The 22,518-nt window shown below is 37.6% G+C and overlaps 5 protein-coding genes across 6 annotated transcripts; 2 read left to right on the top strand and 3 right to left on the bottom strand.

The window, feature by feature from the left end:
* The first annotated feature begins 218 nt into the window (after positions 1–218).
* On the top strand, positions 219–3,242 carry LOC149380566 (altered inheritance rate of mitochondria protein 25-like). Its single transcript, XM_089602568.1, has 11 exons — positions 219–895; positions 978–1,064; positions 1,215–1,256; positions 1,412–1,456; positions 1,753–1,818; positions 1,918–1,974; positions 2,056–2,117; positions 2,231–2,351; positions 2,431–2,508; positions 2,587–2,693; positions 2,773–3,242. The coding sequence occupies exons 1-11, from the start codon at positions 419–421 to the stop codon at positions 2,801–2,803; spliced, it is 1,173 nt and encodes a 390-aa protein (XP_089458694.1). The 5' UTR covers positions 219–418; the 3' UTR covers positions 2,804–3,242.
* Positions 3,243–6,486: 3,244 nt separating this feature from the next.
* LOC149380565 (uncharacterized) lies at positions 6,487–8,436 on the top strand. Its single transcript, XM_089604319.1, has 6 exons — positions 6,487–6,536; positions 6,865–7,018; positions 7,100–7,129; positions 7,218–7,333; positions 7,421–7,555; positions 8,108–8,436. The coding sequence occupies exons 2-6, from the start codon at positions 6,877–6,879 to the stop codon at positions 8,321–8,323; spliced, it is 639 nt and encodes a 212-aa protein (XP_089460445.1). The 5' UTR covers positions 6,487–6,536; positions 6,865–6,876; the 3' UTR covers positions 8,324–8,436.
* A 2,543-nt stretch (positions 8,437–10,979) lies between these two features.
* LOC149380564 (receptor-like protein EIX2) lies at positions 10,980–14,397 on the bottom strand. Its single transcript, XM_089602657.1, has one exon. It carries the CDS (start codon positions 14,081–14,083, stop codon positions 11,207–11,209), a length of 2,877 nt encoding a protein of 958 aa, XP_089458783.1. The 5' UTR covers positions 14,084–14,397; the 3' UTR covers positions 10,980–11,206.
* Positions 14,398–14,988: 591 nt separating this feature from the next.
* LOC149380563 (cell division cycle 20.2, cofactor of APC complex-like) lies at positions 14,989–17,631 on the bottom strand. Of its 2 annotated transcripts, XM_089602659.1 has the most exons (5): positions 17,291–17,631; positions 16,461–16,754; positions 16,110–16,375; positions 15,509–16,079; positions 14,989–15,405 (listed from the first exon to the last, which is right to left on the bottom strand). In XM_089602659.1, the coding sequence occupies exons 1-5, from the start codon at positions 17,402–17,404 to the stop codon at positions 15,265–15,267; spliced, it is 1,386 nt and encodes a 461-aa protein (XP_089458785.1). In that variant the 5' UTR covers positions 17,405–17,631; the 3' UTR covers positions 14,989–15,264. The 2 variants fall into 2 exon arrangements, with proteins under 2 accessions (XP_089458785.1, XP_089458784.1); XM_089602658.1 differs by having other exon boundaries at positions 14,990–15,405; positions 15,509–16,375.
* A 1,645-nt stretch (positions 17,632–19,276) lies between these two features.
* Positions 19,277–20,633, bottom strand: LOC149380562 (uncharacterized). Its single transcript, XM_089604174.1, has 2 exons — positions 20,629–20,633; positions 19,277–19,741 (listed from the first exon to the last, which is right to left on the bottom strand). Exons 1-2 carry the CDS (start codon positions 20,631–20,633, stop codon positions 19,408–19,410), a joined length of 339 nt encoding a protein of 112 aa, XP_089460300.1. The 3' UTR covers positions 19,277–19,407.
* Positions 20,634–22,518: the final 1,885 nt, after the last annotated feature.

Genomic DNA, 22,518 nt, shown 5'->3' with positions numbered 1-22,518 from the left:
TAGCATATCTGATTTCTTTGTTTAGATAAATATTTTTAATTTTCCCAAATTACCTGTGCATAGAATTTTAAATGGGAATAAATAACGAATAAAAAATAACTCGTCAGAGTCATAAGTTCATAACAATGTAATTTTGCAAAAAAAAAAAAAAAGAAAAAAGAAAAAAAAGGCACTCTTGAGCCCGTGTCCAAGAAAACGAAAACGACGACGTAGTAGCGAGTTCGGGTCACGTGTGAGAAATCGAAAACGAAAGCGAGAGACAGTGACGTTTGAGTCCGAGAGTGTCTTAACCTTTCTCTCTCGATTCCTTTCTGTTTGGTTGCCGGGAAAAAAACACGTCTATAGAAACCTCCAAAGAAATGCTATTCTCTTTCTCTAAACACTGACTAGACTAGATCAACCAACGTCTATTTCTGCAATGAATTGGAAGAGAAGTCTATTCACTCTCGCGAAGATCAACAACTCCGCGAGAGCGCTTTCCTATAAGTTCGGTTCGTCATCGCACACCGGAGCCAGGAACACCGACCTGGAATCTGTATTCGACGCCGAAAGAATCCGAATCTTTCGCGATTTTCTCTCTCGACAATGCTCGACCGTCGCGGGGGGTTTCAGTTCCAGGGGCGTTAGGTCGAACCAGAGCTCGCTGATTCAGTCTCGCCGTTTCGGAGAGAAAGTCGCGAGCGATTCGCAGTCGGACAGAGATTTTCTCGCGCAGCAATGGGTTTCTGATGTGAAATTTGAGGAATCGGCTAAGAAAAGAAGAAGAAGAAAGGTTGTTTGTTCTCACCGCGGCGATTCCGAGGAGAGTTGTTTAGAAGAAAGTAAGGGATTCGTGCGACAACCACCTCTCAGCCAATCTGTTTCTGGTTTTCTCAGGCCAGACTCTCCTGAAGAGGTACAACTCTAAAGTCCCTTTCTTTTTCCAGACCAAAAGAAATTGTAGCAATGCCTAAATTGTTGCTCATTGAATTTGGCAGGTTCAAGTGGCGCCTCTTCTGGCCAGATCTAATTTACTGATTACAAGGGATATAGAATGGGCTAATCTTGTTCTTGGTTTTGAGCAGGTAATGCAATCTTGCTTTTCATTACCATCTTTTGTTTGAATTCACATAATTCTGTTTTCATCTTCCCAAATTTGATTTTATAATTTTATCCCTCTTTAATCAGTTTCATCATTCAATATCATTTACATGTTTATTTGTTTTTAATTTCAGGAAAATCGATACGCAGTTGTGGATGTGTGTTATCCCGAATCGGTTAGTAATAGTCATCATCCTAATTTATTGTAATGTTAGGTTTGACTAATACTAGTTTCATTCAAGCTTTATAATAGTCTTACCTGGCCAATAGTTTTATACTTGAATTCTTTGAAATTTTTGCACTCTACTTATGAGTGGTGGTTTGTTTGCAGCCTGTAGGTCTCATTCGCGAGCAGAGTAATTTGATCGCTAGACAGGTAAATTTTGCACTTGATTCTTTGAAATTTTGCACTTGATTCTTTGAAATTTTGCACTCTACTTATGGGTTGTGATCTTTGGTGCTGATGAAATTGGCTTATATATATCATGTTGATGAAAGTGAAAATGTGCGGTGCAAAGTTGCAGAAGTAGGGAATCGCAATTGCTACGTAATGTGACAGGGCTTCTTCAATATATTATTGTTTAGTTTACGTGTTCAGTGAATATTCAGTGTGAGCTGTTTTTTAACGGTCTATTTTATTTATGTTGTGGTGATGCTTCTTTTGGTTTAAAGTTGCTTCGCTTGAGGCGGCCATTTGTTGCGCTCATCACTGATTCAATGGGTACCGAGCTCTTCAAGGTACGTAAGCTTAAATATTTTGCCTTTTTGTTTTAAACAAGTTCATTTTTCTTGGTGTTGTTTTCACGAAAGCTCTACATCTTCATTTGTCATTGCAAGGTTCGTAGACCTTTCTGGTGGATAACGAGCTCAATTTATGCAGAGGTGAACGGGAAGGTATGCTTTTAAGCTCTCTGCTCTTTCTGATTCTACCAGTTTTGTGGGATTTTAGAATGAGAGTCATCTGTTAATTTCTAGGAAGTCGGTGTAGTTCATAGACGATGGCATCTCTGGAGAAGGATATACGATTTGTACCTCGGGTATTCTCCGCTTTTTTTTCCCCAACTTGAATAATGATTCTGGGGTCTACTCGGCTGATCGTAAGAGCCTCGTTGTTCTGCTATTGAGCTCTTTAGTGTCGTAAAATGTGCAGGAACAAACAGTTTGCGGTGGTCGAGAATCCGGGGTTCTGGAATTGGACTTTTACATTGAAGGACGCGGATGGGAATGTGCTGGCCGAGGTGGATCGTGATTGGAGAGGTTTCGGCTTTGAGGTACGCGGTTTCGATTGCTTGGATTTGGCTGTGTTCTTATTAGCAAGAGTCCATAATAACTTGATGATATACGACACAGCTGTTCACCGATGCCGGCCAATACGTGATCCGATTCGGGAGTTCTGATCCGATGTCTAAGACCGGACCCGCTGCAGCGGTACGTTTGCATATACGAAAAAGAAAAAGAACCCATTTTGTTCGCTCGCCCATTTGGTTTTTGTTGGTTTGTTTGCAGATACAAGAGTTGGAAGTGGCTCGGCCGTTGACTTTATCGGAGAGAGCGGTGGCGGTGGCACTTGCAATATCGTTGGATAACGACTATTTCTCCAGACACGGTGGCTGGTAAAGTAACAAATTAAGACTGTATTTGATGCCAAAAAATGCAAAAAGACCAACGTTGTTTTCTCTTCTTTCTCCACAGGGGTTTACCTATGATGGCCGTCGGCGAGTAGTTCTCTCTTCTGCTTTTGGTTTTTGGTTTTTGCTCTGTGTGTACATATCCGAGTCCCTGTGAGTGCTCTGTGAAACTTGAATTCTGAGCTTGGCAAGTTACAAGTTTCATTTGGAGTCATAAACAGCTTTTGTATTTGGCAAGTTACAAACATTTGATTTTTCATTTCTTTCGCATCCCTCAAAACAAATAGATTCAAAACCCAACAAAAAAAAAAAATTGTTGTACTTCATTCTTTAGCTTTATATACAGATTACGTACATGAATTTGATCTGGTTTTTTACTCTCTGTTTGATCTTACATAAGGACAACGTATATTGTTTCTGTATATTTGTTGTATCAAACGGCAGAATCCAGGGAAAAATTTGTTATCAGAAGACATTTCAGCCAAATAGGCGTTTTTTTTAATAATGAAAATCACGAATCATATTTTGTTCTAAGTTGACAAACATCTCCAATTCAATTACTATCCCAAACATGTCTACATTAATTTTTAATTCCGTTTGAGTGTTATATATGCACAACGAGGTTCAAGAACAAACACATATTATATTATTTGGATACAATGCCAAATTTTGAGAAATATTATTTATGGTTGGATAACTTAAAGCACAGACCCATGGACAATCAGCTACTATATTGTCTGTGGATACAATGCCATATGTTGAGAAATATTCCTTATGGTTCGATAAATTCCAGACTCATGGACAAAGATGAACGGGCTATAACAATGTAATAAAACAGCATACAAACCAACAGTTATACATAGATCTAAACTAAACTACTTGGCAGTGTTGAATTGAACTAAACTTAACGTGCATGACTTAAATTACATGGTACCATAATATCATATACACTGAACTGAAAAACTCCTGGACAAAATTATACAGTGCACGCATGTAGAAATTATTATCATTAATGTAATAAAACAACACACAAGCAAACATTCAGGGATACCTAATTCCATTAAAAACTAGGACACACAGCATAAGTTGCTTGAATTCATAAACTAAATGGGTTATAAACACGAGAATTCAAACGATTACATTAAGCTTAAGCCGTCTAGCAACCTAAGAACAAAATGAAGCAAGGATTATGAGCATGAGTTTTCGCCCTCTCTCGAGTGATCGAAAACTCCTAAAAACAATCCTAAAGATGGCCAATCTAAAGAACGCATTAAGAACACATCCACACAAGCATGAATAATTGAGCAATTCACAGCATAATTTCACCCTAACGAAACCCCCTAACCCAATTTAATCCGGCTACATCGCAACCCCGCTAAAGACTTAGCCTCTAACGGTGTTCATGACCATGATCAAAACAATGAGAGTGATTAAAAACAATAAAACTGGCATAGAATGAAGAAGAGAGCTCATGATTATAACGAGAAAGGAATTCAAGAACACAATACAGAATTAAGAACAGAAAATAAATAGAAGGAAGAAGAAAAACTATTAATGGAGTTCCGGCTGATCGGATTTTGTCAATTCCGTTGATAAGCTTTCTCTCCGTCGCAAAAGCTCTCCAAAACAAGAATAAAATAAAGCGTACCCTAAAAAAAAGAGGCTGAGTTGTGTTTTATAGTGGTTTAGGTCGAAGTACAATTTTGGACTGATCTGGGCCTAAAAAAAACGATCCAACGGCTAGGATTAAGTCACAATTCGACTTTATTTTCGTCAGGATTCGTCGTCTCGCGGCGCGCCATCCATCCTCGCGGCGCGAGTCTTCCTTCTTCGTATCGTCGCGGCGCGAGATCACCGCGAGGCGCACCGCGAGAAGCTCCTGGAACTTTTTGTATTCGTAAAAATCCGTGGGTCGCGGCGCGAGACCTTGAGGTCGCAGCGCGAGACCTTAAGGTCGCGACGAGAGGTCTGTTGATTGCTGAGGTCGCGCCGCGAGGTCTTGCGCACAAGCCTCCAAATCTTCATTTTCTTCATTTTGACTCAAAATTCATCGCTTTTACTTCCGTTCCATCGATATGTGACCCGACAGCTGCTTTTCATCCATGTTGACCTGAAATTCACTATAAACACACTAAAACCATCAAAAACACTCGAGAACGCGCTAAATCCAAGTCTAATGAGAGCGGATTCGTACGTAAAATACGCACTCATCAGCGGATTCCGGTGACGTGCTCGATCTTGATTATGAAGCCCAAAATGCTACACAATGAACACAAAATGCAAACGAGTCAGGGTATAGAGAATCGTAATTCAAAAGTAAAAAATAAGGGTAAAATTGTAATTACATAATTCATTTTAAATTCATAAGTCCTATTTGATCTTTTGAAAAAAAAAGTCCAAAAAAGTTCAAAACAAATTCCCTAATATTATCCCAAATAAAAGAAATTGAAAGTATTAAGAGAGATTTGCATCAAAGTCACAAACTCGGCTCCAAATTGCAAATGAGTCACGACGAAAAAAGGAGTTGCATAGATGTCACTTTGATAAAAAAATAGGACCAAAATACCCTTACGCAGATTTCAAAGTAGACTCACAATCAAATATTTCGAAAAAAAAGTAGACTCACTGAAAAATTACAAAGAGTAGACTCGCAGTCAAATATTTCGAAAACAATAGACTCACAGAACAAATTACAAAGAGTAGACTCGCATTCAAATATTTCAAAAAAAAAAAGTAGACTCCTTCACAAATACAAATACATCAACACAGATTCCTTCGTCTTCTTCTTCCCCGATTCCTTCTCGATCTGGCTCCCGAGCCTCGCCGTCGACCACAGCCCCGACGGCCTCGCGTTCTCGTCGCCGTCGCCGATGGTCTCCGCCGAAACCAGGCTCTTCCTCGCCGCCGACGCCGATCGGAGAATCCTCTTCTCTAAACTCCAAATTCCTTCTCGATCTGGCTCCCGAGCCTCGCCGTCGACCACAGCCCCGACGGCCTCGCGTTCTCGTCGCCGTCGCCGATGGTCTCCGCCGAAACCAGGCTCTTCCTCGCCGCCGACGCCGATCGGAGAATTCTCTTCTCTAAACTCCCAATTCCTTCTCGATCTGGTTCCCGAGCCTCGCCGTCGACCACAGCCCCGACGGCCTCGCGTTCTCGTCGCCGTCGCCGATGGTCTCCGCCGAAACCAGGCTCTTCCTCGCCGCCGACGCCGATCGGAGAATCCTCTTCTCTAAACTCCCAATTCCTTCTCGATCTGCCTCCCGAGCCTTGCCGTCGACCACAGCCCCGACGGCCTCGTGTTCTCGTCGCCGTCGTCAGTGGTCTCCGCCGGAACCAGCCTCTTCCTCGCCGACGACGACAATCGGAGAATCCTCTTCTCCAAACTCCTGATTCCTTCTCGATCTGCCTCCCGAGCCTCGCCGTCGACCACAGCCCCGACGGCCTCGCGTTCTCATCGTTGTCGCCGGTGGACGGCCGCATTCTCGTCGCTGTCGCCGGTGGTCTCCGCCGGAACCAGCCTCTTTCTGTAGGTGAGGGTAATTTAAGACTTTCTATAAGTGACACAAATGCAAATACGTGATACGGATGCAATTTTAGCAAATAAGTGACACAAATACAAGGAATGGCTGAAGGTGTGACTTCAGCCGCAAATGCCACAAGTATTAATTCCCTGGTTTATAAGGGATGGGCTCGTATAAGCCCAAAAGCTTTATTAGCCTAGGAAAGCCCGGCTTATGTATATAAAAGGAGTCGGGGAGGATATTTAATATTAGAGAGTCGCAAATAAGGTTTGAGTGCCATAGAGGATTCTTACTCGTACTCTACGGGGTTCGTCCTGTATTTGTTTTGTTACTTTGATATTCCATTATTGTGTTCGTAATTTTTGAGAATTAACAACAATTCTTTTATTTTACTAGGTTAATAGGGCTTTAGATTTAGAACAGATTCATTGTAAACGTGGTGAAGAAATTAATAACGATGGGCCTGTGAAGAGTCACGTATACTCATATGTTAACAAACCAATTTGATTATTTTTCGTTAATTTGATATTCTACGACTGATTTCCTGTGTTTGTATGCGTTAATATATATGTATATATATATAGAGAGAGAGAAGATGCAATACTTTTATGAGATTGATTAGGTTTTGGTTTCAGGCTAGTGGAATTATGAAGAGTCAAGAGAAAGAGAAAGAGAAAGAGAGCAAGCTTTTCATAAAAGGAAAGAGAATCAGAATTAGAAAGAGGGATGAGAAGAAAGTTGCTTTTTTGTATGAGATTCAATTCCCAGGGGATGAGAAAAAACCTGATCGTTCGTATCACATTCCCTTCTTTGCTTATTAATCTATGGTTTGTAATATATGTCTAATGATGAATAATGATCCTGTGGCAGCTGATGATCATTTGATCCTTAATTTCTATGGTGGGTTATCTTAATTACCTTATTAGTCTCTTATAGTTTGATGGATTTTATTACTTGATAATTGATTGGCGAGTTTTGATTGTTTTAGAGCCCGTAACTAATAATGAACTTGAAGATGATGAATTATGGAGACTGAGAGAGCCAGGACCAAAAGAAATGGCTCGTAGAGCTCGAAACTACGCTGATGAACGGAGAAAATATTGCGTACGTAATGATCATAAATGGAAATTTATAACAAGATCTTTTTTTCATATGAGCAACACATTAACTGTTTGTGTTAATTGTTATTAGGGTTTCTATTTTAGCGCTGATGGTGCGGGTTATGTGGTGAGCCCAACTGGACGCTGCAGCACCGACTCAACAAAAGAAGTAAATCGCCTTCGTTGGATGACAAACATTGTAGTGTCTTACTACAACATAATACATGTATGTTTACTGATTATAATCACTTAAATATATGGTCTTTTTAGCTATGTAGCCATAGTATGTTGTATAATAGTAAAAAAAAATTTATAAATTTTCTGTAGATATCCACTTCAATTTATTTACGTCACTCAAAAAGACAAAAAAAACTTGAAATAGGTTGGAATGTTTTTGGATATTTTTGTCTTTTTAGTGTCGTAAATAAGTTGGAGTGCTATTTACAAAATGTTAGCTATCTAGGAATTTTTTACACTTTAGGTGGCTTATTTGACTAATTTTTTTGTAAATTATATCGGAATTATATGGTCTTTTTAGCTATGTAGCCATTTGACTTATAGTATGTTGTATAATAGTCAAATTTTTTATAAATTTTCTGTAGATAGCCACTTTAATTTATTTACATCACACAAAAAGACAAGAAAAAAACTTGAAATAAGTTGTTTACAAAAAATTTCTTTGCACTTTCAATGGCTTATTTGACAAATTTTTTGTAAATTATATCGGAATGGTTGTGTTACAGTATTAAATTATCATATAATGTGAAATGTGGTGCAGAAAACGGAGCTTGTGGCTAAGAAGCTGTTGAGGGCAAATTGCAATTTGGGAGGTGTAGTTACATATTATCTGACATTTGAGGCCTCGGATGGAAATTTTTATGAAGCTATGGTTGGGTATGAAGGCAGGTTTCGAAAAATAAAGAAGATCGAGCATGTAAGCCCCGCCATTTACTACCCAGATCAACCCGAATGCTACGCTTGTATTGAGTTTTAACATGTATTAGCTAGCTGTACTGTGTTTTTTTTTTCGGTATGAACTCAACTCTAGGCTTAATTATTAATTGGATTCTTGTCTTTCTTAGTCGTAGAATTGGATACAAATATAACTTTGATGTAATCGTCTAAACGTTGTAAGATTTTACAGTTTACATCCTTTGTGTCCTACTTAAACAAAACAAGTGGTTGGTTTAATATTTTTTTTTTAATTTTTTTTTAAGAAAAATGAAAAACATAGGTGTCAAAATCCCTATAATACCATAGTAAAATTCCAGTCCAACGCAACGATTTTTCTTTTTCGGAGGCCTAAGATTGAAAACAAAAAAATTAACGAAGACGAAAGAGTTACTCTACGTTATGAATTTGAAAACTGTTGATTGAATCTTCGGGTAATTCTAGAGACCCGGGACTCTAGAATTGATTCGAAAAAAAAAAACTTAGTTGTACTTGATTCTTTAGCTTTATATACTGATTACATACATGAATTTGATCTGGTTTTTTACTCTCTGTTTGATCTTACATAAGGTCAACGTATATTGTTTCTGTATATTTGTTGGATCAAATGGCATAATCAAGGGAAAAATTTGTTATCAGAAGACACATTCAGCCAAATAGGCGTTTTTTTTTATAATGAAAATCACGAATCATATTGTTCTAAGTTGACAAACATATCCAATTCACTACCACAAAGCAAATTATACAATTACTATACCAAACATGTTTCCATTAATTTTAAATTCCATTCGAGTGTTATATATGCATAACGAGATTCAAGAACAAACACCTATTATATTATTTGGATACAATGCCAAATTTTGAGAAATATATATTATTTAAATTGCATTGACGATGATATGTCACCTAATTTGGGTCAGTCAAGATGGACAGAGCTAACCGTAATTACCATGTCACTTAATGATCACTCAAGTCAAGTCTCCTCTCGTATTTAATATCAACTCTAGATAAATCACTCCATTATTTGGACATGCCATTTCCAATTTTGGAGTCGACAAATATTTATGTCCAACTTTCTATCATGCATCAAAATATGATTCCCAGTTTCATGATAATTTGTTATCACTCCATGAAGAACAATGCATAGATTAAGGATGACAGAGCTTTAGTTGAATAAGTTATTTGAAACACTGTTCAATGTGTGTGTTGTCTCAGAGGATGATGAACACAATTAAAATAAAAAAAGAGGCTCAAGGAGATATTCCTAATAAAAAAAATATGGAATACTAAGAATTGAAAACCTCACATATTTGGAGTACCATCTTATTGCCCAGGATCAGATAAAAAAAATGCTGAAAAGTCATAACTTGAGTTTCAAGCGACACGTGTAATAGACTAGGCCAATCAACTTTGTAATTACCGGCCATCTTATTGCCCGTGGTTCACGTGTTTGACTCTTTAATATTAGACTAGGCCAATCAACTTTGTAACTACCACGTAATTTAATGGGGGTGAGAGATGACCAAATATCAGTCGAAGAAAGAGAACCACATGATTTTGAAAGATCAACTCTATTGAAGCGAAATTATTTCATAAGAGATAAGACTTGTCAGAAGTATGTAATTTCCAGTGGATCACTGATCATCAAGTCAAGTCAAGATGTAATGTTGTGGGACACCACAATGAAATGATTTGTTTCTTTTTTTTTTTTTGGAAATTAGGTCTTGGCTCTATTACAACGAGCCTAATTAGTAGGATTAGAAATTATTTCCAAAGTCTTATCAATGTTTAGGTAAACACACAGAGGCAAAGAGAGCTGGGACCAGAAATATATACAGATTTATTGGAATGAGTATTATCACGAAGTGATCATTGGAGCTAAAGTCTTGTGATTCGAAGAAATTCCCAGGAAAAACAAGACAAAGCTTTAAGTTTGTGAGATACACGCATGATGAGATTCATAAATGACACCTATTAGATTTTTTCAAAAGGGATTATTCAAATAGAGATGGTGAAAAAACTAGACAAAATGTCATTAAAAACTATGTTTAATAACACTTGTGGTCATGCTTTTGAAATAATCTCAAAAGTTAGGTGTCTGTTTATTATCTTGGATTAGTTACTTATAGACAACTTATGTGTATCCAATCAACGAGATTCCGGAGAAAAGGAGTTCGATTTCGTATGAGAATTCATATGGAATCGTGATCTTGATTGCCGAAGTGTTCTTGTAGCCGGTCTCGTTATTCTACCTCCGGTGAGACACGCGATTCCAAAGCATAACATTATGTTATAGAGTATTTTTAGGTTTTTCTCTATCGAGAATGCTCTAATCTTTATCGTTTTTTTTATTCATGGTAAATTCTTTTATTATGTGAAACTCCAATACGTACAGAGTATATTATTTGCATTTGTCTTATAATAGGGTACAAAATTAAAATAAATAATAGAAACTCGACCATGTAAAACCAAATGCAACAATACATTGGTTTGATAAATAAAAATACAAAAATACATACATTTCTGAGTTCTTATTTGTATCTCATCCCTCAAAACAAATGGCAGAACTGAGAGGGGTATTTGTTGCATATATATATATATATATATATATATATATATATATATATATATATATCTATCGCAGACATTATAAACTTAATACAATGCAGTTACAGACGAAACACACACAATTTTTTTAAACGTGGACGGTACCACAAAATTTTATTAATAAGCACTCACTTGTGGCGGAGGAAAACCGTGGTTACAACCACAGATATATTTCTTAACAAATAAACAGAAAAAAAAGAAGAAGGTAAATAATATAGATTACACACTATTAGAATTCTAATATAATAAAACAACACACAACGATACATAATTCCATTAAAAACTAGCACACACAGCATAAGTTGCTTGAATTCATAAACTAAATGGGTCTGCGGATTCCGGTGACGTACTCGATCTTGATTATGCAATCCAAAATGGTGTACCAAAGGTACTCTCGGAAGAACCAAAAGTATGCGCGCCTCCATATTCCAGACAATGCCAGCGGAGCAATGATTCCCAGAAACCCGACCCCGAATCCGACTCCGACTCCGAGCCGGAACCAATACTCTTCTCCTTCTTCTTCGTCTTCTTCGTTCTCAGCATTCACAGGAGGCGGTGCTGCGTTGTCGTCATCTTCGCTGCATTGCCTGGGCAGTGGATCTCCACAGAGCAACTGATTTCCATCAAAGCTTGACGAATCTAAGCTCTGCAATTGTGTGCTTTTGGGAATTTCTCCGGAGAAGTTGTTCTGAGATAAGTTTAAGAAATTCAAGAAGCTTAGATTGGTGATGCTCGGAGGAATTTGACCAGATAGTTTGTTCCACGAGAGATCAAGAGCCTCCAAGGCCGTCATGTTGCCGATTTTCTTCGGAATGGTTCCACACAGATGATTTCTGGAGAGATTCAAAAAGCGTAGTCCTTGGAGGCTTGCGAATTCTCCGGGGATCTCTCCAGATAAGTTGTTGCTTGAGAGATCTATGGCAATCACCAGACCAAGGATGCTATCGTAGTAGTTTTCCTTCCCTTTTGTCACAAGAACTGCATTTTCTCTGGCCACCTCATCATTGTTGATCCCACTGTAGGAAAATCTCAAGTCCATCGAACCTTCTTCGTTAGCAGGAGTCACTGCAAATGCGTTATTTAAACACCGTGGTATGGCCCCGGATAGATTGTTGTCAGCAACGTCAAGGATTCGGAGTCGACCAAGTGCGCAAATCTCAACTGGGATATCACCATTCACTTTGTTTGAACGAAGAATGAGAACCCTCAATTCTGGAAGACTTTTTATCCATCTTGGGATTGTTCCGACAAGCTTATTATGACCAAGATTCAGAGCTTTCAAGAATGAACAATTCTTCAGTGCAGTCGGTAACTCTCCAGTGAGCGTGTTGTTACCAAGGTTCAACGAATACAAGTAAATGAAAGAACCCATAGAGCTTGGAATCTGACCGGTCAGATAATTACTTTGTAAGTCTATCACATTCAACGATGACCAATGCTCCCAGCAATTAGGAATATTTCCCTCTAAACGATTGCCTCCTAGACGAAGTACATGCAACATGCTATGATTGCTTAGAGGATTGCATAAAAGCCCTGAAATTTCCCCGGAAAAGGAGTTGCTAGAAAGATCCAACCAATGCAAGGAGGATGAGATACGAGGTAATGAACCTGTTAACTTGTTGAAACCCAGGTCTATGAGAGATGTAAAACGAAGAAAATGGGGAATGGAACCTTGTAGATGGTTATGAGAGAGTACCAATGTGTCTAATTGAGAAGACAAATTCCAAAACCAACTCGGAATGATTCCTGATATTCCAGTGTTGGACAATCCTACATACTTAATATTCTTCTGTGATTTAAGCCACAATGGAAACTCGGAATCTAACTTCCAATCACCCAAATCAAGAATATCAAGTGAAAATGGAGGAATCCAGTCTGGAGTCACGCTCAGAGTCAATGAATTTCCATATCCATCAATTGTCTTCAAATTCGTGAGATTGGCAAAATGAACTTGGGAAACAACACCTTGTAGATGGTTAGATGAAATTTCTAGGGATTTTAAATTTGAGAGAGACCCGAGTGACGCTGGAATTGGTCCAGAAAGACTGTTATTACCCAGAGAGAGATTGGTGAGGTTTTTGAACTCTGCTATTTGATCAGGGATTTCCCCGACAAAGAAATTGTCTGACATATCTAAGGAGGTGAGGCTGTTTGAAAGACATCCAGACAAACTTTGAAATGCACTTGAAAGATTTTCTCTGTATTTATTATTTGACAAGTCAAGTTTCTCCAGATTGCAAAGATTCCCCAGAGATGGGAGTATTTTTCCTTGTAGAGAATTGTATGATAAATCAAGAGTAAATAAAGAGGTTAGGTTGCCGATGGCACTCGGGATAACACCTTGCAACCCCGTGCCAAGTAGACTCAAGTGCTGAAGATTTGAAAGAGTATAGAGGCAACTAAGAATTGTAGAGTCAAGATTGGAATTAGCACCTAAATCAAGTGATTGGAGATGGGTCAAGTTTTTCAGGAAAGTGCAAAGAAGTGGAGGATTTTCAAGATTGTTGTGACTCAGGTCCAGCACATGAATGGATGTGAGATTTAGATGAAGATGAGATGGGAAATGAATTTGATTAATCTGGCAGTGTGACAAGCGTAACTCTAAGAGGGAAGGCAGCCTGTTTACTGCTGACACCCAATTATTGGAGGCTTGACTGAGGTTGACATATCTCATATCTAAAATCTGTAGTGATGGAAGACCAGAAAGCCAGTCAAGATTGTTGGCATATAAGGAGCCATCATAATATATAACGATTCTGAGATGATGCAAATTGGAAAGATTTCCGAGTTGGGAAGGAATCATTCCCACAAATGGTCCATCTAGACCAAGGTGTGTTAAACTCACAAGAGAACCAAGGAAGCTCGGAATCTGGTTTCCCTCGTCATAGCTCAAGTTCAAGTGAGTAAGATGTTTAAGATGGAGCAAGGAAGGAGAGATGTTGCCTGATAATAACCACACCTCGCTGAGTTGGAGGTGCGTGACATGACCGGTTACGTTGTCGCACACGATTCCCTTCCATTCGCAGCAGTCACCAACGTCCCAAGAAGAGAGCTTGATGTACGGCTCATCATAAACAACCAAGCTTTGCTTGAAGGTGAGCAGGGCTTGCTTCTCTGAGTCGATGCAGGCAGAGCACTCACTGATCAATGGAGCAACAAGAAGAACAAGGTAAAGAACACAAAAGTATTTAGGCATCGTGATTTTATTTGCTAACACTTTCTTTCTTCTTGCTGCTATGAAATGATGTGTTAAGCTTATATGATTTCTTATTGCCCTTCTTATAGTCCAAGTCTCAAGTCAACTCTTTTATTCAAATCAACCCACACCACAGTTTCAATCTTGTAAGTTTCACTTTATTGTATCGTCGTACTTTTCCACTTATGATTAGTTCCAAGCATGGCTTCAAACAGATGTCCCATTTTCTTAGCTACTTCATGTGTCAAAATAATTAGGACTCAATCGTATTCAGTCTGGTTGTACGAAATTTATTATGAAATACCAACTTTGCATACTTTTCATTCAACTTGATCAGTCAATTCAAGAAGAAGGGGAGAAACCAGGAAAATAGAGACATTGGAAGAAAGAGAACCACATGATATATAAATATCAACTCGATAATTTAAATTTCAGGACAAGAAAATTCCAGTTCTGACCAAGTCAGCACATATTTCATTAAATAATTTTTTTTAAATTAACAATTTGTTATAACAAAATTGTTGGTAAGAGATTAACAATTTCTGAAGTAAAATAGCTATTTTTTTATCAATTGATACCCAAAAAAAAAAAAAAAAATCTCACTGCATCAATTTTTTGACGTTGCATTGAATGGATTCACTGGTTCCTCAACTCAGTGTTGATTAAATTTCCAGAATTTTTTTTTTTTTTTTATTTTTTTTTTTTTTTATGAAGATTAGAGATTTATGGCTGTCAAGCAATGACAGGTAAGCTCACCAAAAATGTAAACTTTTAGGGTAATTAAAAAAAAATCTCCAAATGAGACTAATTTGTAAACTTTTAGGGTAATTTAAAAATAAAATAAAATAAGGCCAAAAATGAGTTATATTATCCTCATGAAAAGAAAGGAAAATGAGAATAAATTTTAATTACTTAGCAGAAGATAAACACATATATAATAGTACAGAGTGATGATCATCAAATCATGAATATGTAATGATCAAATCACAACAAACCGTTGTTGTTCACTCACAAATTTCTGATTAAGTGGTATTTCTACAGAATAAGAAGTATACAGTCTACAACAATCACTAGTCTACTATGTATAATTCACACCAATATACATAGTAATATAATTCACACCAATATACATTGCATGGAATATTTAATGTGTTAATTAATCGTGTGTGGATTGGGTTGGTTCATCGAATACGATTGAGGTGAGCAAAAGGCTCGGGGTTGGCTTTGGGAGCAGATTTAGCGACTTCAGGGACGCCAAACACGTTCCAGAACCGTAGCGTCTCATCCCCCGCCGCCGACGCCACCGTGCACCCATCCGGGCTCTGAATACAAAACCAATCACAACACACAAAACTTACTTCTCTTTCTCTATTATCCACAAAACAATGCACATATCATATACGTTGTATTATCGTTTTAATTTACCTGAGCCATGTAGAGAACTCTGGAGGTGTGGCCGGTGAGCTCTGCCATCTTGACCATGGACGGGTACTTCCAGAGAGTGAGCTGGTTCTGAGTGAAGCCGTGGGAGCTCAGAAGCTCTCTCTCGTTCTTGTTCCACAGAAGAGCGCAGACCTGAGACCCGGTGTCGACCGAGTTCACACACGCCCCCGTGTGAGTGTTCCACATCTTTATGCACCGGTCTCCCGCGCCCCCGCCCGAGGCCAACAGGTTGCTCTGGAACGGGCACCACGCCACAGCCTTCACCGCCGAAGTGTGGTCCGACAGCCTGTGAAGCCACTGAGTCGACCCCGGCCCCGCTGACGTGGACGATGATGACATGGACCGGTCCCAGATGTGGAGGAGGTTGTCGTTCCCTCCGCTCGCCAGCTGTCCCCCCGAGGCCGACCACTTGAGGCCGCACACTTCTTGCTCGTGCCCTCTGTAGGTCTCCACGACGTGGGCCCGCACGCGGACGTCGTTGTCGACGATCAGGCCGTCCATGCCGCCAGTTGTCAGCACGTGGCCGTTCCACGCCAGCGACCCCACCCTCTGCCTGTGGGCCCCGCTCAGGGTGCGGAGCTGCCGGTTGGAGGCGGAGTCCCACAGCTGGACCCGCGAGTCGTTGAGGCCCACCGCGATGTGGCGCCCGTCCGGGGCCCAGCTGACGCTGGTGACGGGCCCGCTCTCCTCGTCCACCGTGACGAGCTCGGAAGTGGTCCCCTCAGTGGCGTCCCACAGATATACGGTGCATCCCAGCGCGATCGCCAGCACGTTGCTGCTACCCCAGTCCAGCAGGTTCAGATAGTAGTCGTCCACCAGATCCGGAGCGTCCAAAGTCCTCTCCGAAGACTGAACCAAACAACAATCAGATTACAAATCAGATCACAAATCTTCTTGAGTACACAATTTCTTAGTAACATCAATCAAGTAGTACCTGAGGAATGTGTCGGCGGGACTTGAGGGGCTTGTTGCTGTTGGTGGTGGTGTCGTTCGAGGCTGCGGAGAAATGTGGAGGGAAAGCGTCGACGGGGGTGGGAGGCTTGTTCTTGAAGGCGAGAATGCGGCCGCGGTTCATGTTGAAGGTCTCGGCCAGCTGCTTGCGATACGCCTCTCTCGCCGGAGACGATGATGCACTTACCGGATTCTCTTTGTCTTTCCTTCCCTCCGTCAGCATGTAGTTCGCGTAGTCGAAATCCATGGCCGATCTGTTGGGGATGAATCTGTCCAGCTGAAAATGTGCAATAGAAAGAAAAAAAACCCAAAATCAACAATACATTCATCTATATGATCACTTTTTCATTTTCTCCAAAGAAAACTGGTTCTGAATTTATAGAATGACTGCCAAGATTTCAATTTGTAAAAAGCCCTAATACCCCCATTTTTCCAGTAGAAAAACTGTATCAGCAATAGCTTCATCCATATGATCACTAATAGAGGATAATCCATTTCTTCCAAGTTAAATCAGTTCCCAAATTGAAGATTCGTCACCAATATTTAAGTTTTACTCAGCAATTCGATAAGAAACCCTAAAACCCCCAAATCAACGAGATACAAATTCGTAATTCATTGTGCAATCAGCAATCGATTAGAAAATCTATTCATCAAAGTCAAAATCAGTCCCCAATTCGTAGACTCGCCATCAAGATATCTGTTTTACTCAGTAATATGAAAAGAAACCCTAATACCCAAAACCGTAATTCGTAGTGAAATCTGTAATCAATTGGAAAACCCTAATATATACGATGGGAGTACGAAATGGCTTACGTTTTCCCGGGAGTTCTTTCTTTGAAGATACTGCTCTTGAAGAGGGCATCGAGATCGGGTCTTGAACATCGAAGACGAAGATGACGAAATAGACTTCACAGATCCTGCATCCATATCTTTAACAGCAAATATATATAGAACAACAGATATATATAACAAACAAACAAACAAAATAATGAATCAAAGATAAACGTATGTCTATTCCTGCAAAAACAGAGTTAGTGAAAGCAAAAATAAAGCAGCGAGAATCGAGCGATTCGAGAGCGCGTAGTAAAGAGCGAGCGAGCGAGAGAAATAGCGAGAGAGAGAGAGAGAGAGAGAGAGAGAGAGATTGTGAATTGATTTAATAGTGAGAGTGTTAGAGGATTATATACAGAGATTAGAGATGGTTTATTAGGGTTTTTTTAAGAAGACAATGGGTTCGACAAAGATGGACATCTCACCGAATCCTATGTATTCCCTCAACGGCTACATTGAAATGTGTCCGTTGCATTGCTGCTTTACCAAAATACCCTTCATTTAATCCATGTTTTTTTGGGAAATGAATCCGACGATACAGCCAGACTAATAAAAGTAATTCATTGTGCATCCGATTCTTCTCCTAATTTGCATTTATAGAAATAAAATTTTAATTAATGTCGCTTCTTGCCAGGTTGGTTTTGATTGAATTTATTTTTTATTATATGTAAATGTGTGAATTAATTTCACTACAATGAGTCACACAACATAAATAATTAAAAAAATACTTCAATGTTCATATGAAACGACATGTAGTTTATTCAAATTCAAACACAAACATAACACTATTTAGTTGCAGTTTTAGTTCATATATAATATTCACAATCAATATCACCCTCACAGAGTTTTAACAGGAAACAAATTCCACTTTCTCTTTGGCATTTCTAAAACAATCTTTTAGTTGTTTGAAAAATAAAACTTATAATATTTTTTGTCTCTCACATTTATTCAAGGACAAAATCTTCAGACAAGATAAGAACTGCGGGGCATAAAGGTAGTGTTTGGTAGTTAACTCAAACTGTTTTTTGTTTTCTGTTTTCTAATTTTTGTAGTTGTATTGAAAAACTGTTTTGTAGTTGTTTTCAAAAAGCTGTTTGATATAGTTTTCATTTTTGTTTTTGAGAAATTGAAAAAACTGGAAAAACTGTTTGGTACACTTTTGACTTTTTTTTTTTGAAAAAATGAAAAGGGAAAACTGTTTGGTACATGGAAACAATTTCTTAACTCAAAAATATTTTTTAAACATAAATTTAACTACACAAAATATAAATATGACATTATTGTTTAGATTGAATACAAAATTTATTTTGTCATCATAAATATGAAATCATTCCGCATAATCATCCCACATAGTTTGAGCAATAAATATACAATATTATTTATATTTTATAATATACAATTTATATTATATTTATATTATAATATACAATTTATTCTTTATAATATATATAAAATTATAATATACAATTTATAATATACAATTTATTCTTTATAATCTATATACAATTTATTATATTTATATTTTATAATATACAATTTATTCTTTATAATCTATATATTTATGTAGTATGACTTAGTTCGATCTCCCACGTATGAAAGAATTGTCAATATTATTTTTAAATACTATTCTTTATAAAGAAGAAATGAATAACAAATTTTTTTTTTAAAAAGACCAACAAATGTAAATGGCGTGTGTCAGGGAAGAAAGGCTGCCACTGCACAAATCAAGGAAAGAAACTCAGGACCCGTGAGTAGTACACGAGAGAAAAAAAACGAAAAAAATTTCGGAAAACACTTTCCCCTTGTTTTCAATTTCCTTTACCCTTTTTCAAAACAATCCCAAAATTTTTCGAAAATTTTACCCGAAAATTTTAACCAAACGCCCCATTCACTTTTCCTTTCCTATTTTTTTTAACTCAAAAAATAAAAAACGCTTTTTGAAATGACTACCAAACACTGCCAAAGAGAGATTAAAACAGATATTCCAATTTCCTTAAACAGAGATTAGCTAACACGACATTCCATTGAGACTACGAGAGTTCATATCATATCATTCAGTTTTTTTCCAATATACACATAAATATATCTAGGCATTAAAATTATGTGAAGTTTCTTCTGATGTAAGTGTCTTCGTGCACGAAAACCGGGTCCTGAGCACTGTGCTGTGGCGGCGGGACCGGGAACTGAGGCTGTCCCATTGCCAGCTGGGATGGAGGCCGAGGGGCATTTCCGTCCTTTGGGATGGAAGTGGCGACACGGTAATAAAAGAGACCGAGAGCCACGCTGAGAAACGACAACACCGCACCGAAAGCAAACACGCCGGGCTTGACAACATAGCAATAGTAGTTCCCAAAGTACATGGTCTCGAGCCCGTGCTGGTCATTCAGCGCCGCTCCCGTCAGCAATAGAAGGAACGCCAACACAAATGTTATACTATTTTTGTGTGTTTTAAAGATCAATTTTTTTTTCCAACTCCAAACACAACACCAAATTTCATACTAAAAATACTTTTCTTGATAATTATACTATAAAATAAATTAATCTCTAATAAAATATTTCAATAAATAATTATAATGCTTATTTTTTACTAAGTGATTAAAATTGCATCTTACATGTTAGTATTTTATAAAAATTAAAATGTACTAAATTTAAAAAATATAAAAATCTGAAGTAAATATCATATTACAAATACGGTTTTTAAACAATTTTATGTTTAACTGACGTGTTTAATTTCAACTTTATAATTTATGTTTGAGATTTTAATGTTTTAATTGAACTTTATTAAAATGATTTTTTGTTAGTGATTATATAAATTTGGTGATTTATAATTTTGGTGTTCCAATATAATTATGATTATATATATACACATATATACATAGTAAAGAAAAGAATTTTTTTTTGTCATGTCATATAGTAACACACCAAATTTAACGTGTTACTGTGTAAATGGTATAATATAGTGTGTGTGTTTTGCTGTCTTATTTGAGGTAATTTGACACTATATATAGTGTTTTGCCGTAGGATAGGAGCTGACCTAATGCTAAATAAACGACCCAAATTAACAAGAAAAAGTGTCATTCTTTTTACGATTAAAAACCCTTCGCAAGTCTGTGTTTACAGTTTTTCTTTCCCGTCTTCTTTTATGCTCCTCTGTGCGTATTCTTCATCTACTTACAAGCTCAACAAATTATGCTGCGAATATATACAAATTTATAAATTTTTATGGAAGTAGATTTTAGCACACATTTATGTATATTGTATGATATTCGAGGCTTACTCCTCGCCTTGGTTATAGAAGTTGCCTCGTTTCTCGTTTTCACCTCATATAAACATTGAGTAAATGTAATCAGATGATGAAGCTCAATAACACATTTATGTTTTTTTTTTTTTTTTCCATGTGTGTATTTGTTTAAGTGCTACACCATGTTTGGGACAAAGAATTTGGGTTATTTGGAGGATGCACCACTTCACCCGAGAGAGAACTTGTGTACCTAATGCAAGTTGTAAAGCATACTCGTCTTTTTTTTTTGGGTGAAAGGATGGAACAATGTTTAAAATATCGATACCGATATCCATACCGAGGTTCTGATTTTACGGATATATCAACGGATATTCTATAACAATTTTAATACCGACTACCGATTATGTCGATGATATATCGATTACCGACGGATATATCGACAAAAATCTTATAACAAAATATAATTGAAAAACTCAAAATATACATGTCTTCAAATCCTAGTATATTTTAAAAATAAAAAATTATGATAAATTATATGCATATATATATATATTCAAAGCTTGATATATATATATATATATATATATATATATATATATTTGTATTATATAAAATAAAATAACATAAAGAAATATTGATAATAAATAAGTAAAAGAAAGAAATAAAATATATATATATATAAAAAAAGAGAAAGATACAAGTAGCAACTAGCAACTACCGTGTGGAATTTTTTGGGTGGCAAAATAATAGGGAAAAAGAGTACTCTTGCATGACAATCTCATGTTTTGCAAAAATCCCACATTGCTTAAGCATGAGTAAATATAGATAATGAGCCCCTATAAAACTAGAAGAATCATGTATGGATAATCAAAGCATGCAGGCTCATAAAATGGGCTGCATTGCGAATTAGGCTGGCACCAAAGTTTGGCCCAAGATATTTTTTTTTTCTTTTTTTAACTCATTATTTTGGAAACTTGTAAAATGTAACTGTAAAAAAATAAGTGAAGTAACAAACAAAAATGCCAACCCCCGAAGCTCAGAAGATGGAGAAAGAAGAAGCCTCAGAAAATAACCAACATTTGGATTCCTCTGCTATTCCAAGTCAAAAACCCATGGTTCCGAAGAGAAAGAAAGCGAAAGCAACGGCGACGATGACGGTGGAGAAAGGATCAGCCTCGGAAAATAGTCAACCTTTGGAGTCTGCTATTCCAAGTCAAACCCCCGAAGCTCAGAAGATGGAGAAAGAAGAAGCCCCGGAAAATAACCAACATTTGGATTCCTCTGCAATTCCAAGTCAAAAACCCATGGTTCCGAAGAGAAAGAAAGCAAAAGCGAAAGCAACGGCGACGACGACGGTGGAGAAAGGATCAGCCCCGGAAAATAGTCAACCTTCGGAATGTCAAACGCCCAAAGTTCAGAAGAGCGAGAAAGAAGAAGCCCCGAAAAATATTCAATATCTGGATTCTGCAATTCAAAGCCAAACACCCAAAGCTCGGAGGAGAAAGAAAGTACAAGCCCTGGATAATATTCAACCTTTGGAGTCTGCTGTGTTGGTGTAGACTCCTTCATTCATTGTTGTTCAATTTTGCAGATTCGTTACATTTTATATGATACTAATTTTGTTTAATCCATTAATTTCCCATCAATTTATACGTTTACGAATTCCGAGGCCTACGAGTTTTTTTATAGGATAATTTACAAGAAACCCCCCTGAACTCTTACTCGAATAACGAAGTGCACCCTCAACTCGGATTTTCAACAAAAACTACCATGAACTCACATTTGTGTTGATTATTGCCCCCTCCGTCAATTTTTTTCACAAACTGTTAAAATTTTGATGACGTGGAGGTCACATAAAACTTAAAACATGCGTAATTATCAAAATACCCTGAGTTCTATTATTTTTTTTTTTTTTATATATATATTATTATTATTATTATATTTTAATAAATAAAAAACGTTAAAGAAA

Source organism: Urtica dioica, chromosome 12, assembly GCF_054948205.1.
Source record: "Urtica dioica subsp. dioica isolate 48M chromosome 12, U.dioica_male_clone48M_v1_H2, whole genome shotgun sequence".
Classification (NCBI taxonomy): Eukaryota; Viridiplantae; Streptophyta; class Magnoliopsida; order Rosales; family Urticaceae; genus Urtica; species Urtica dioica.
Note: the sequence above shows the minus strand (reverse complement) of the source record. Positions and strands in the feature narration are given on the sequence as shown.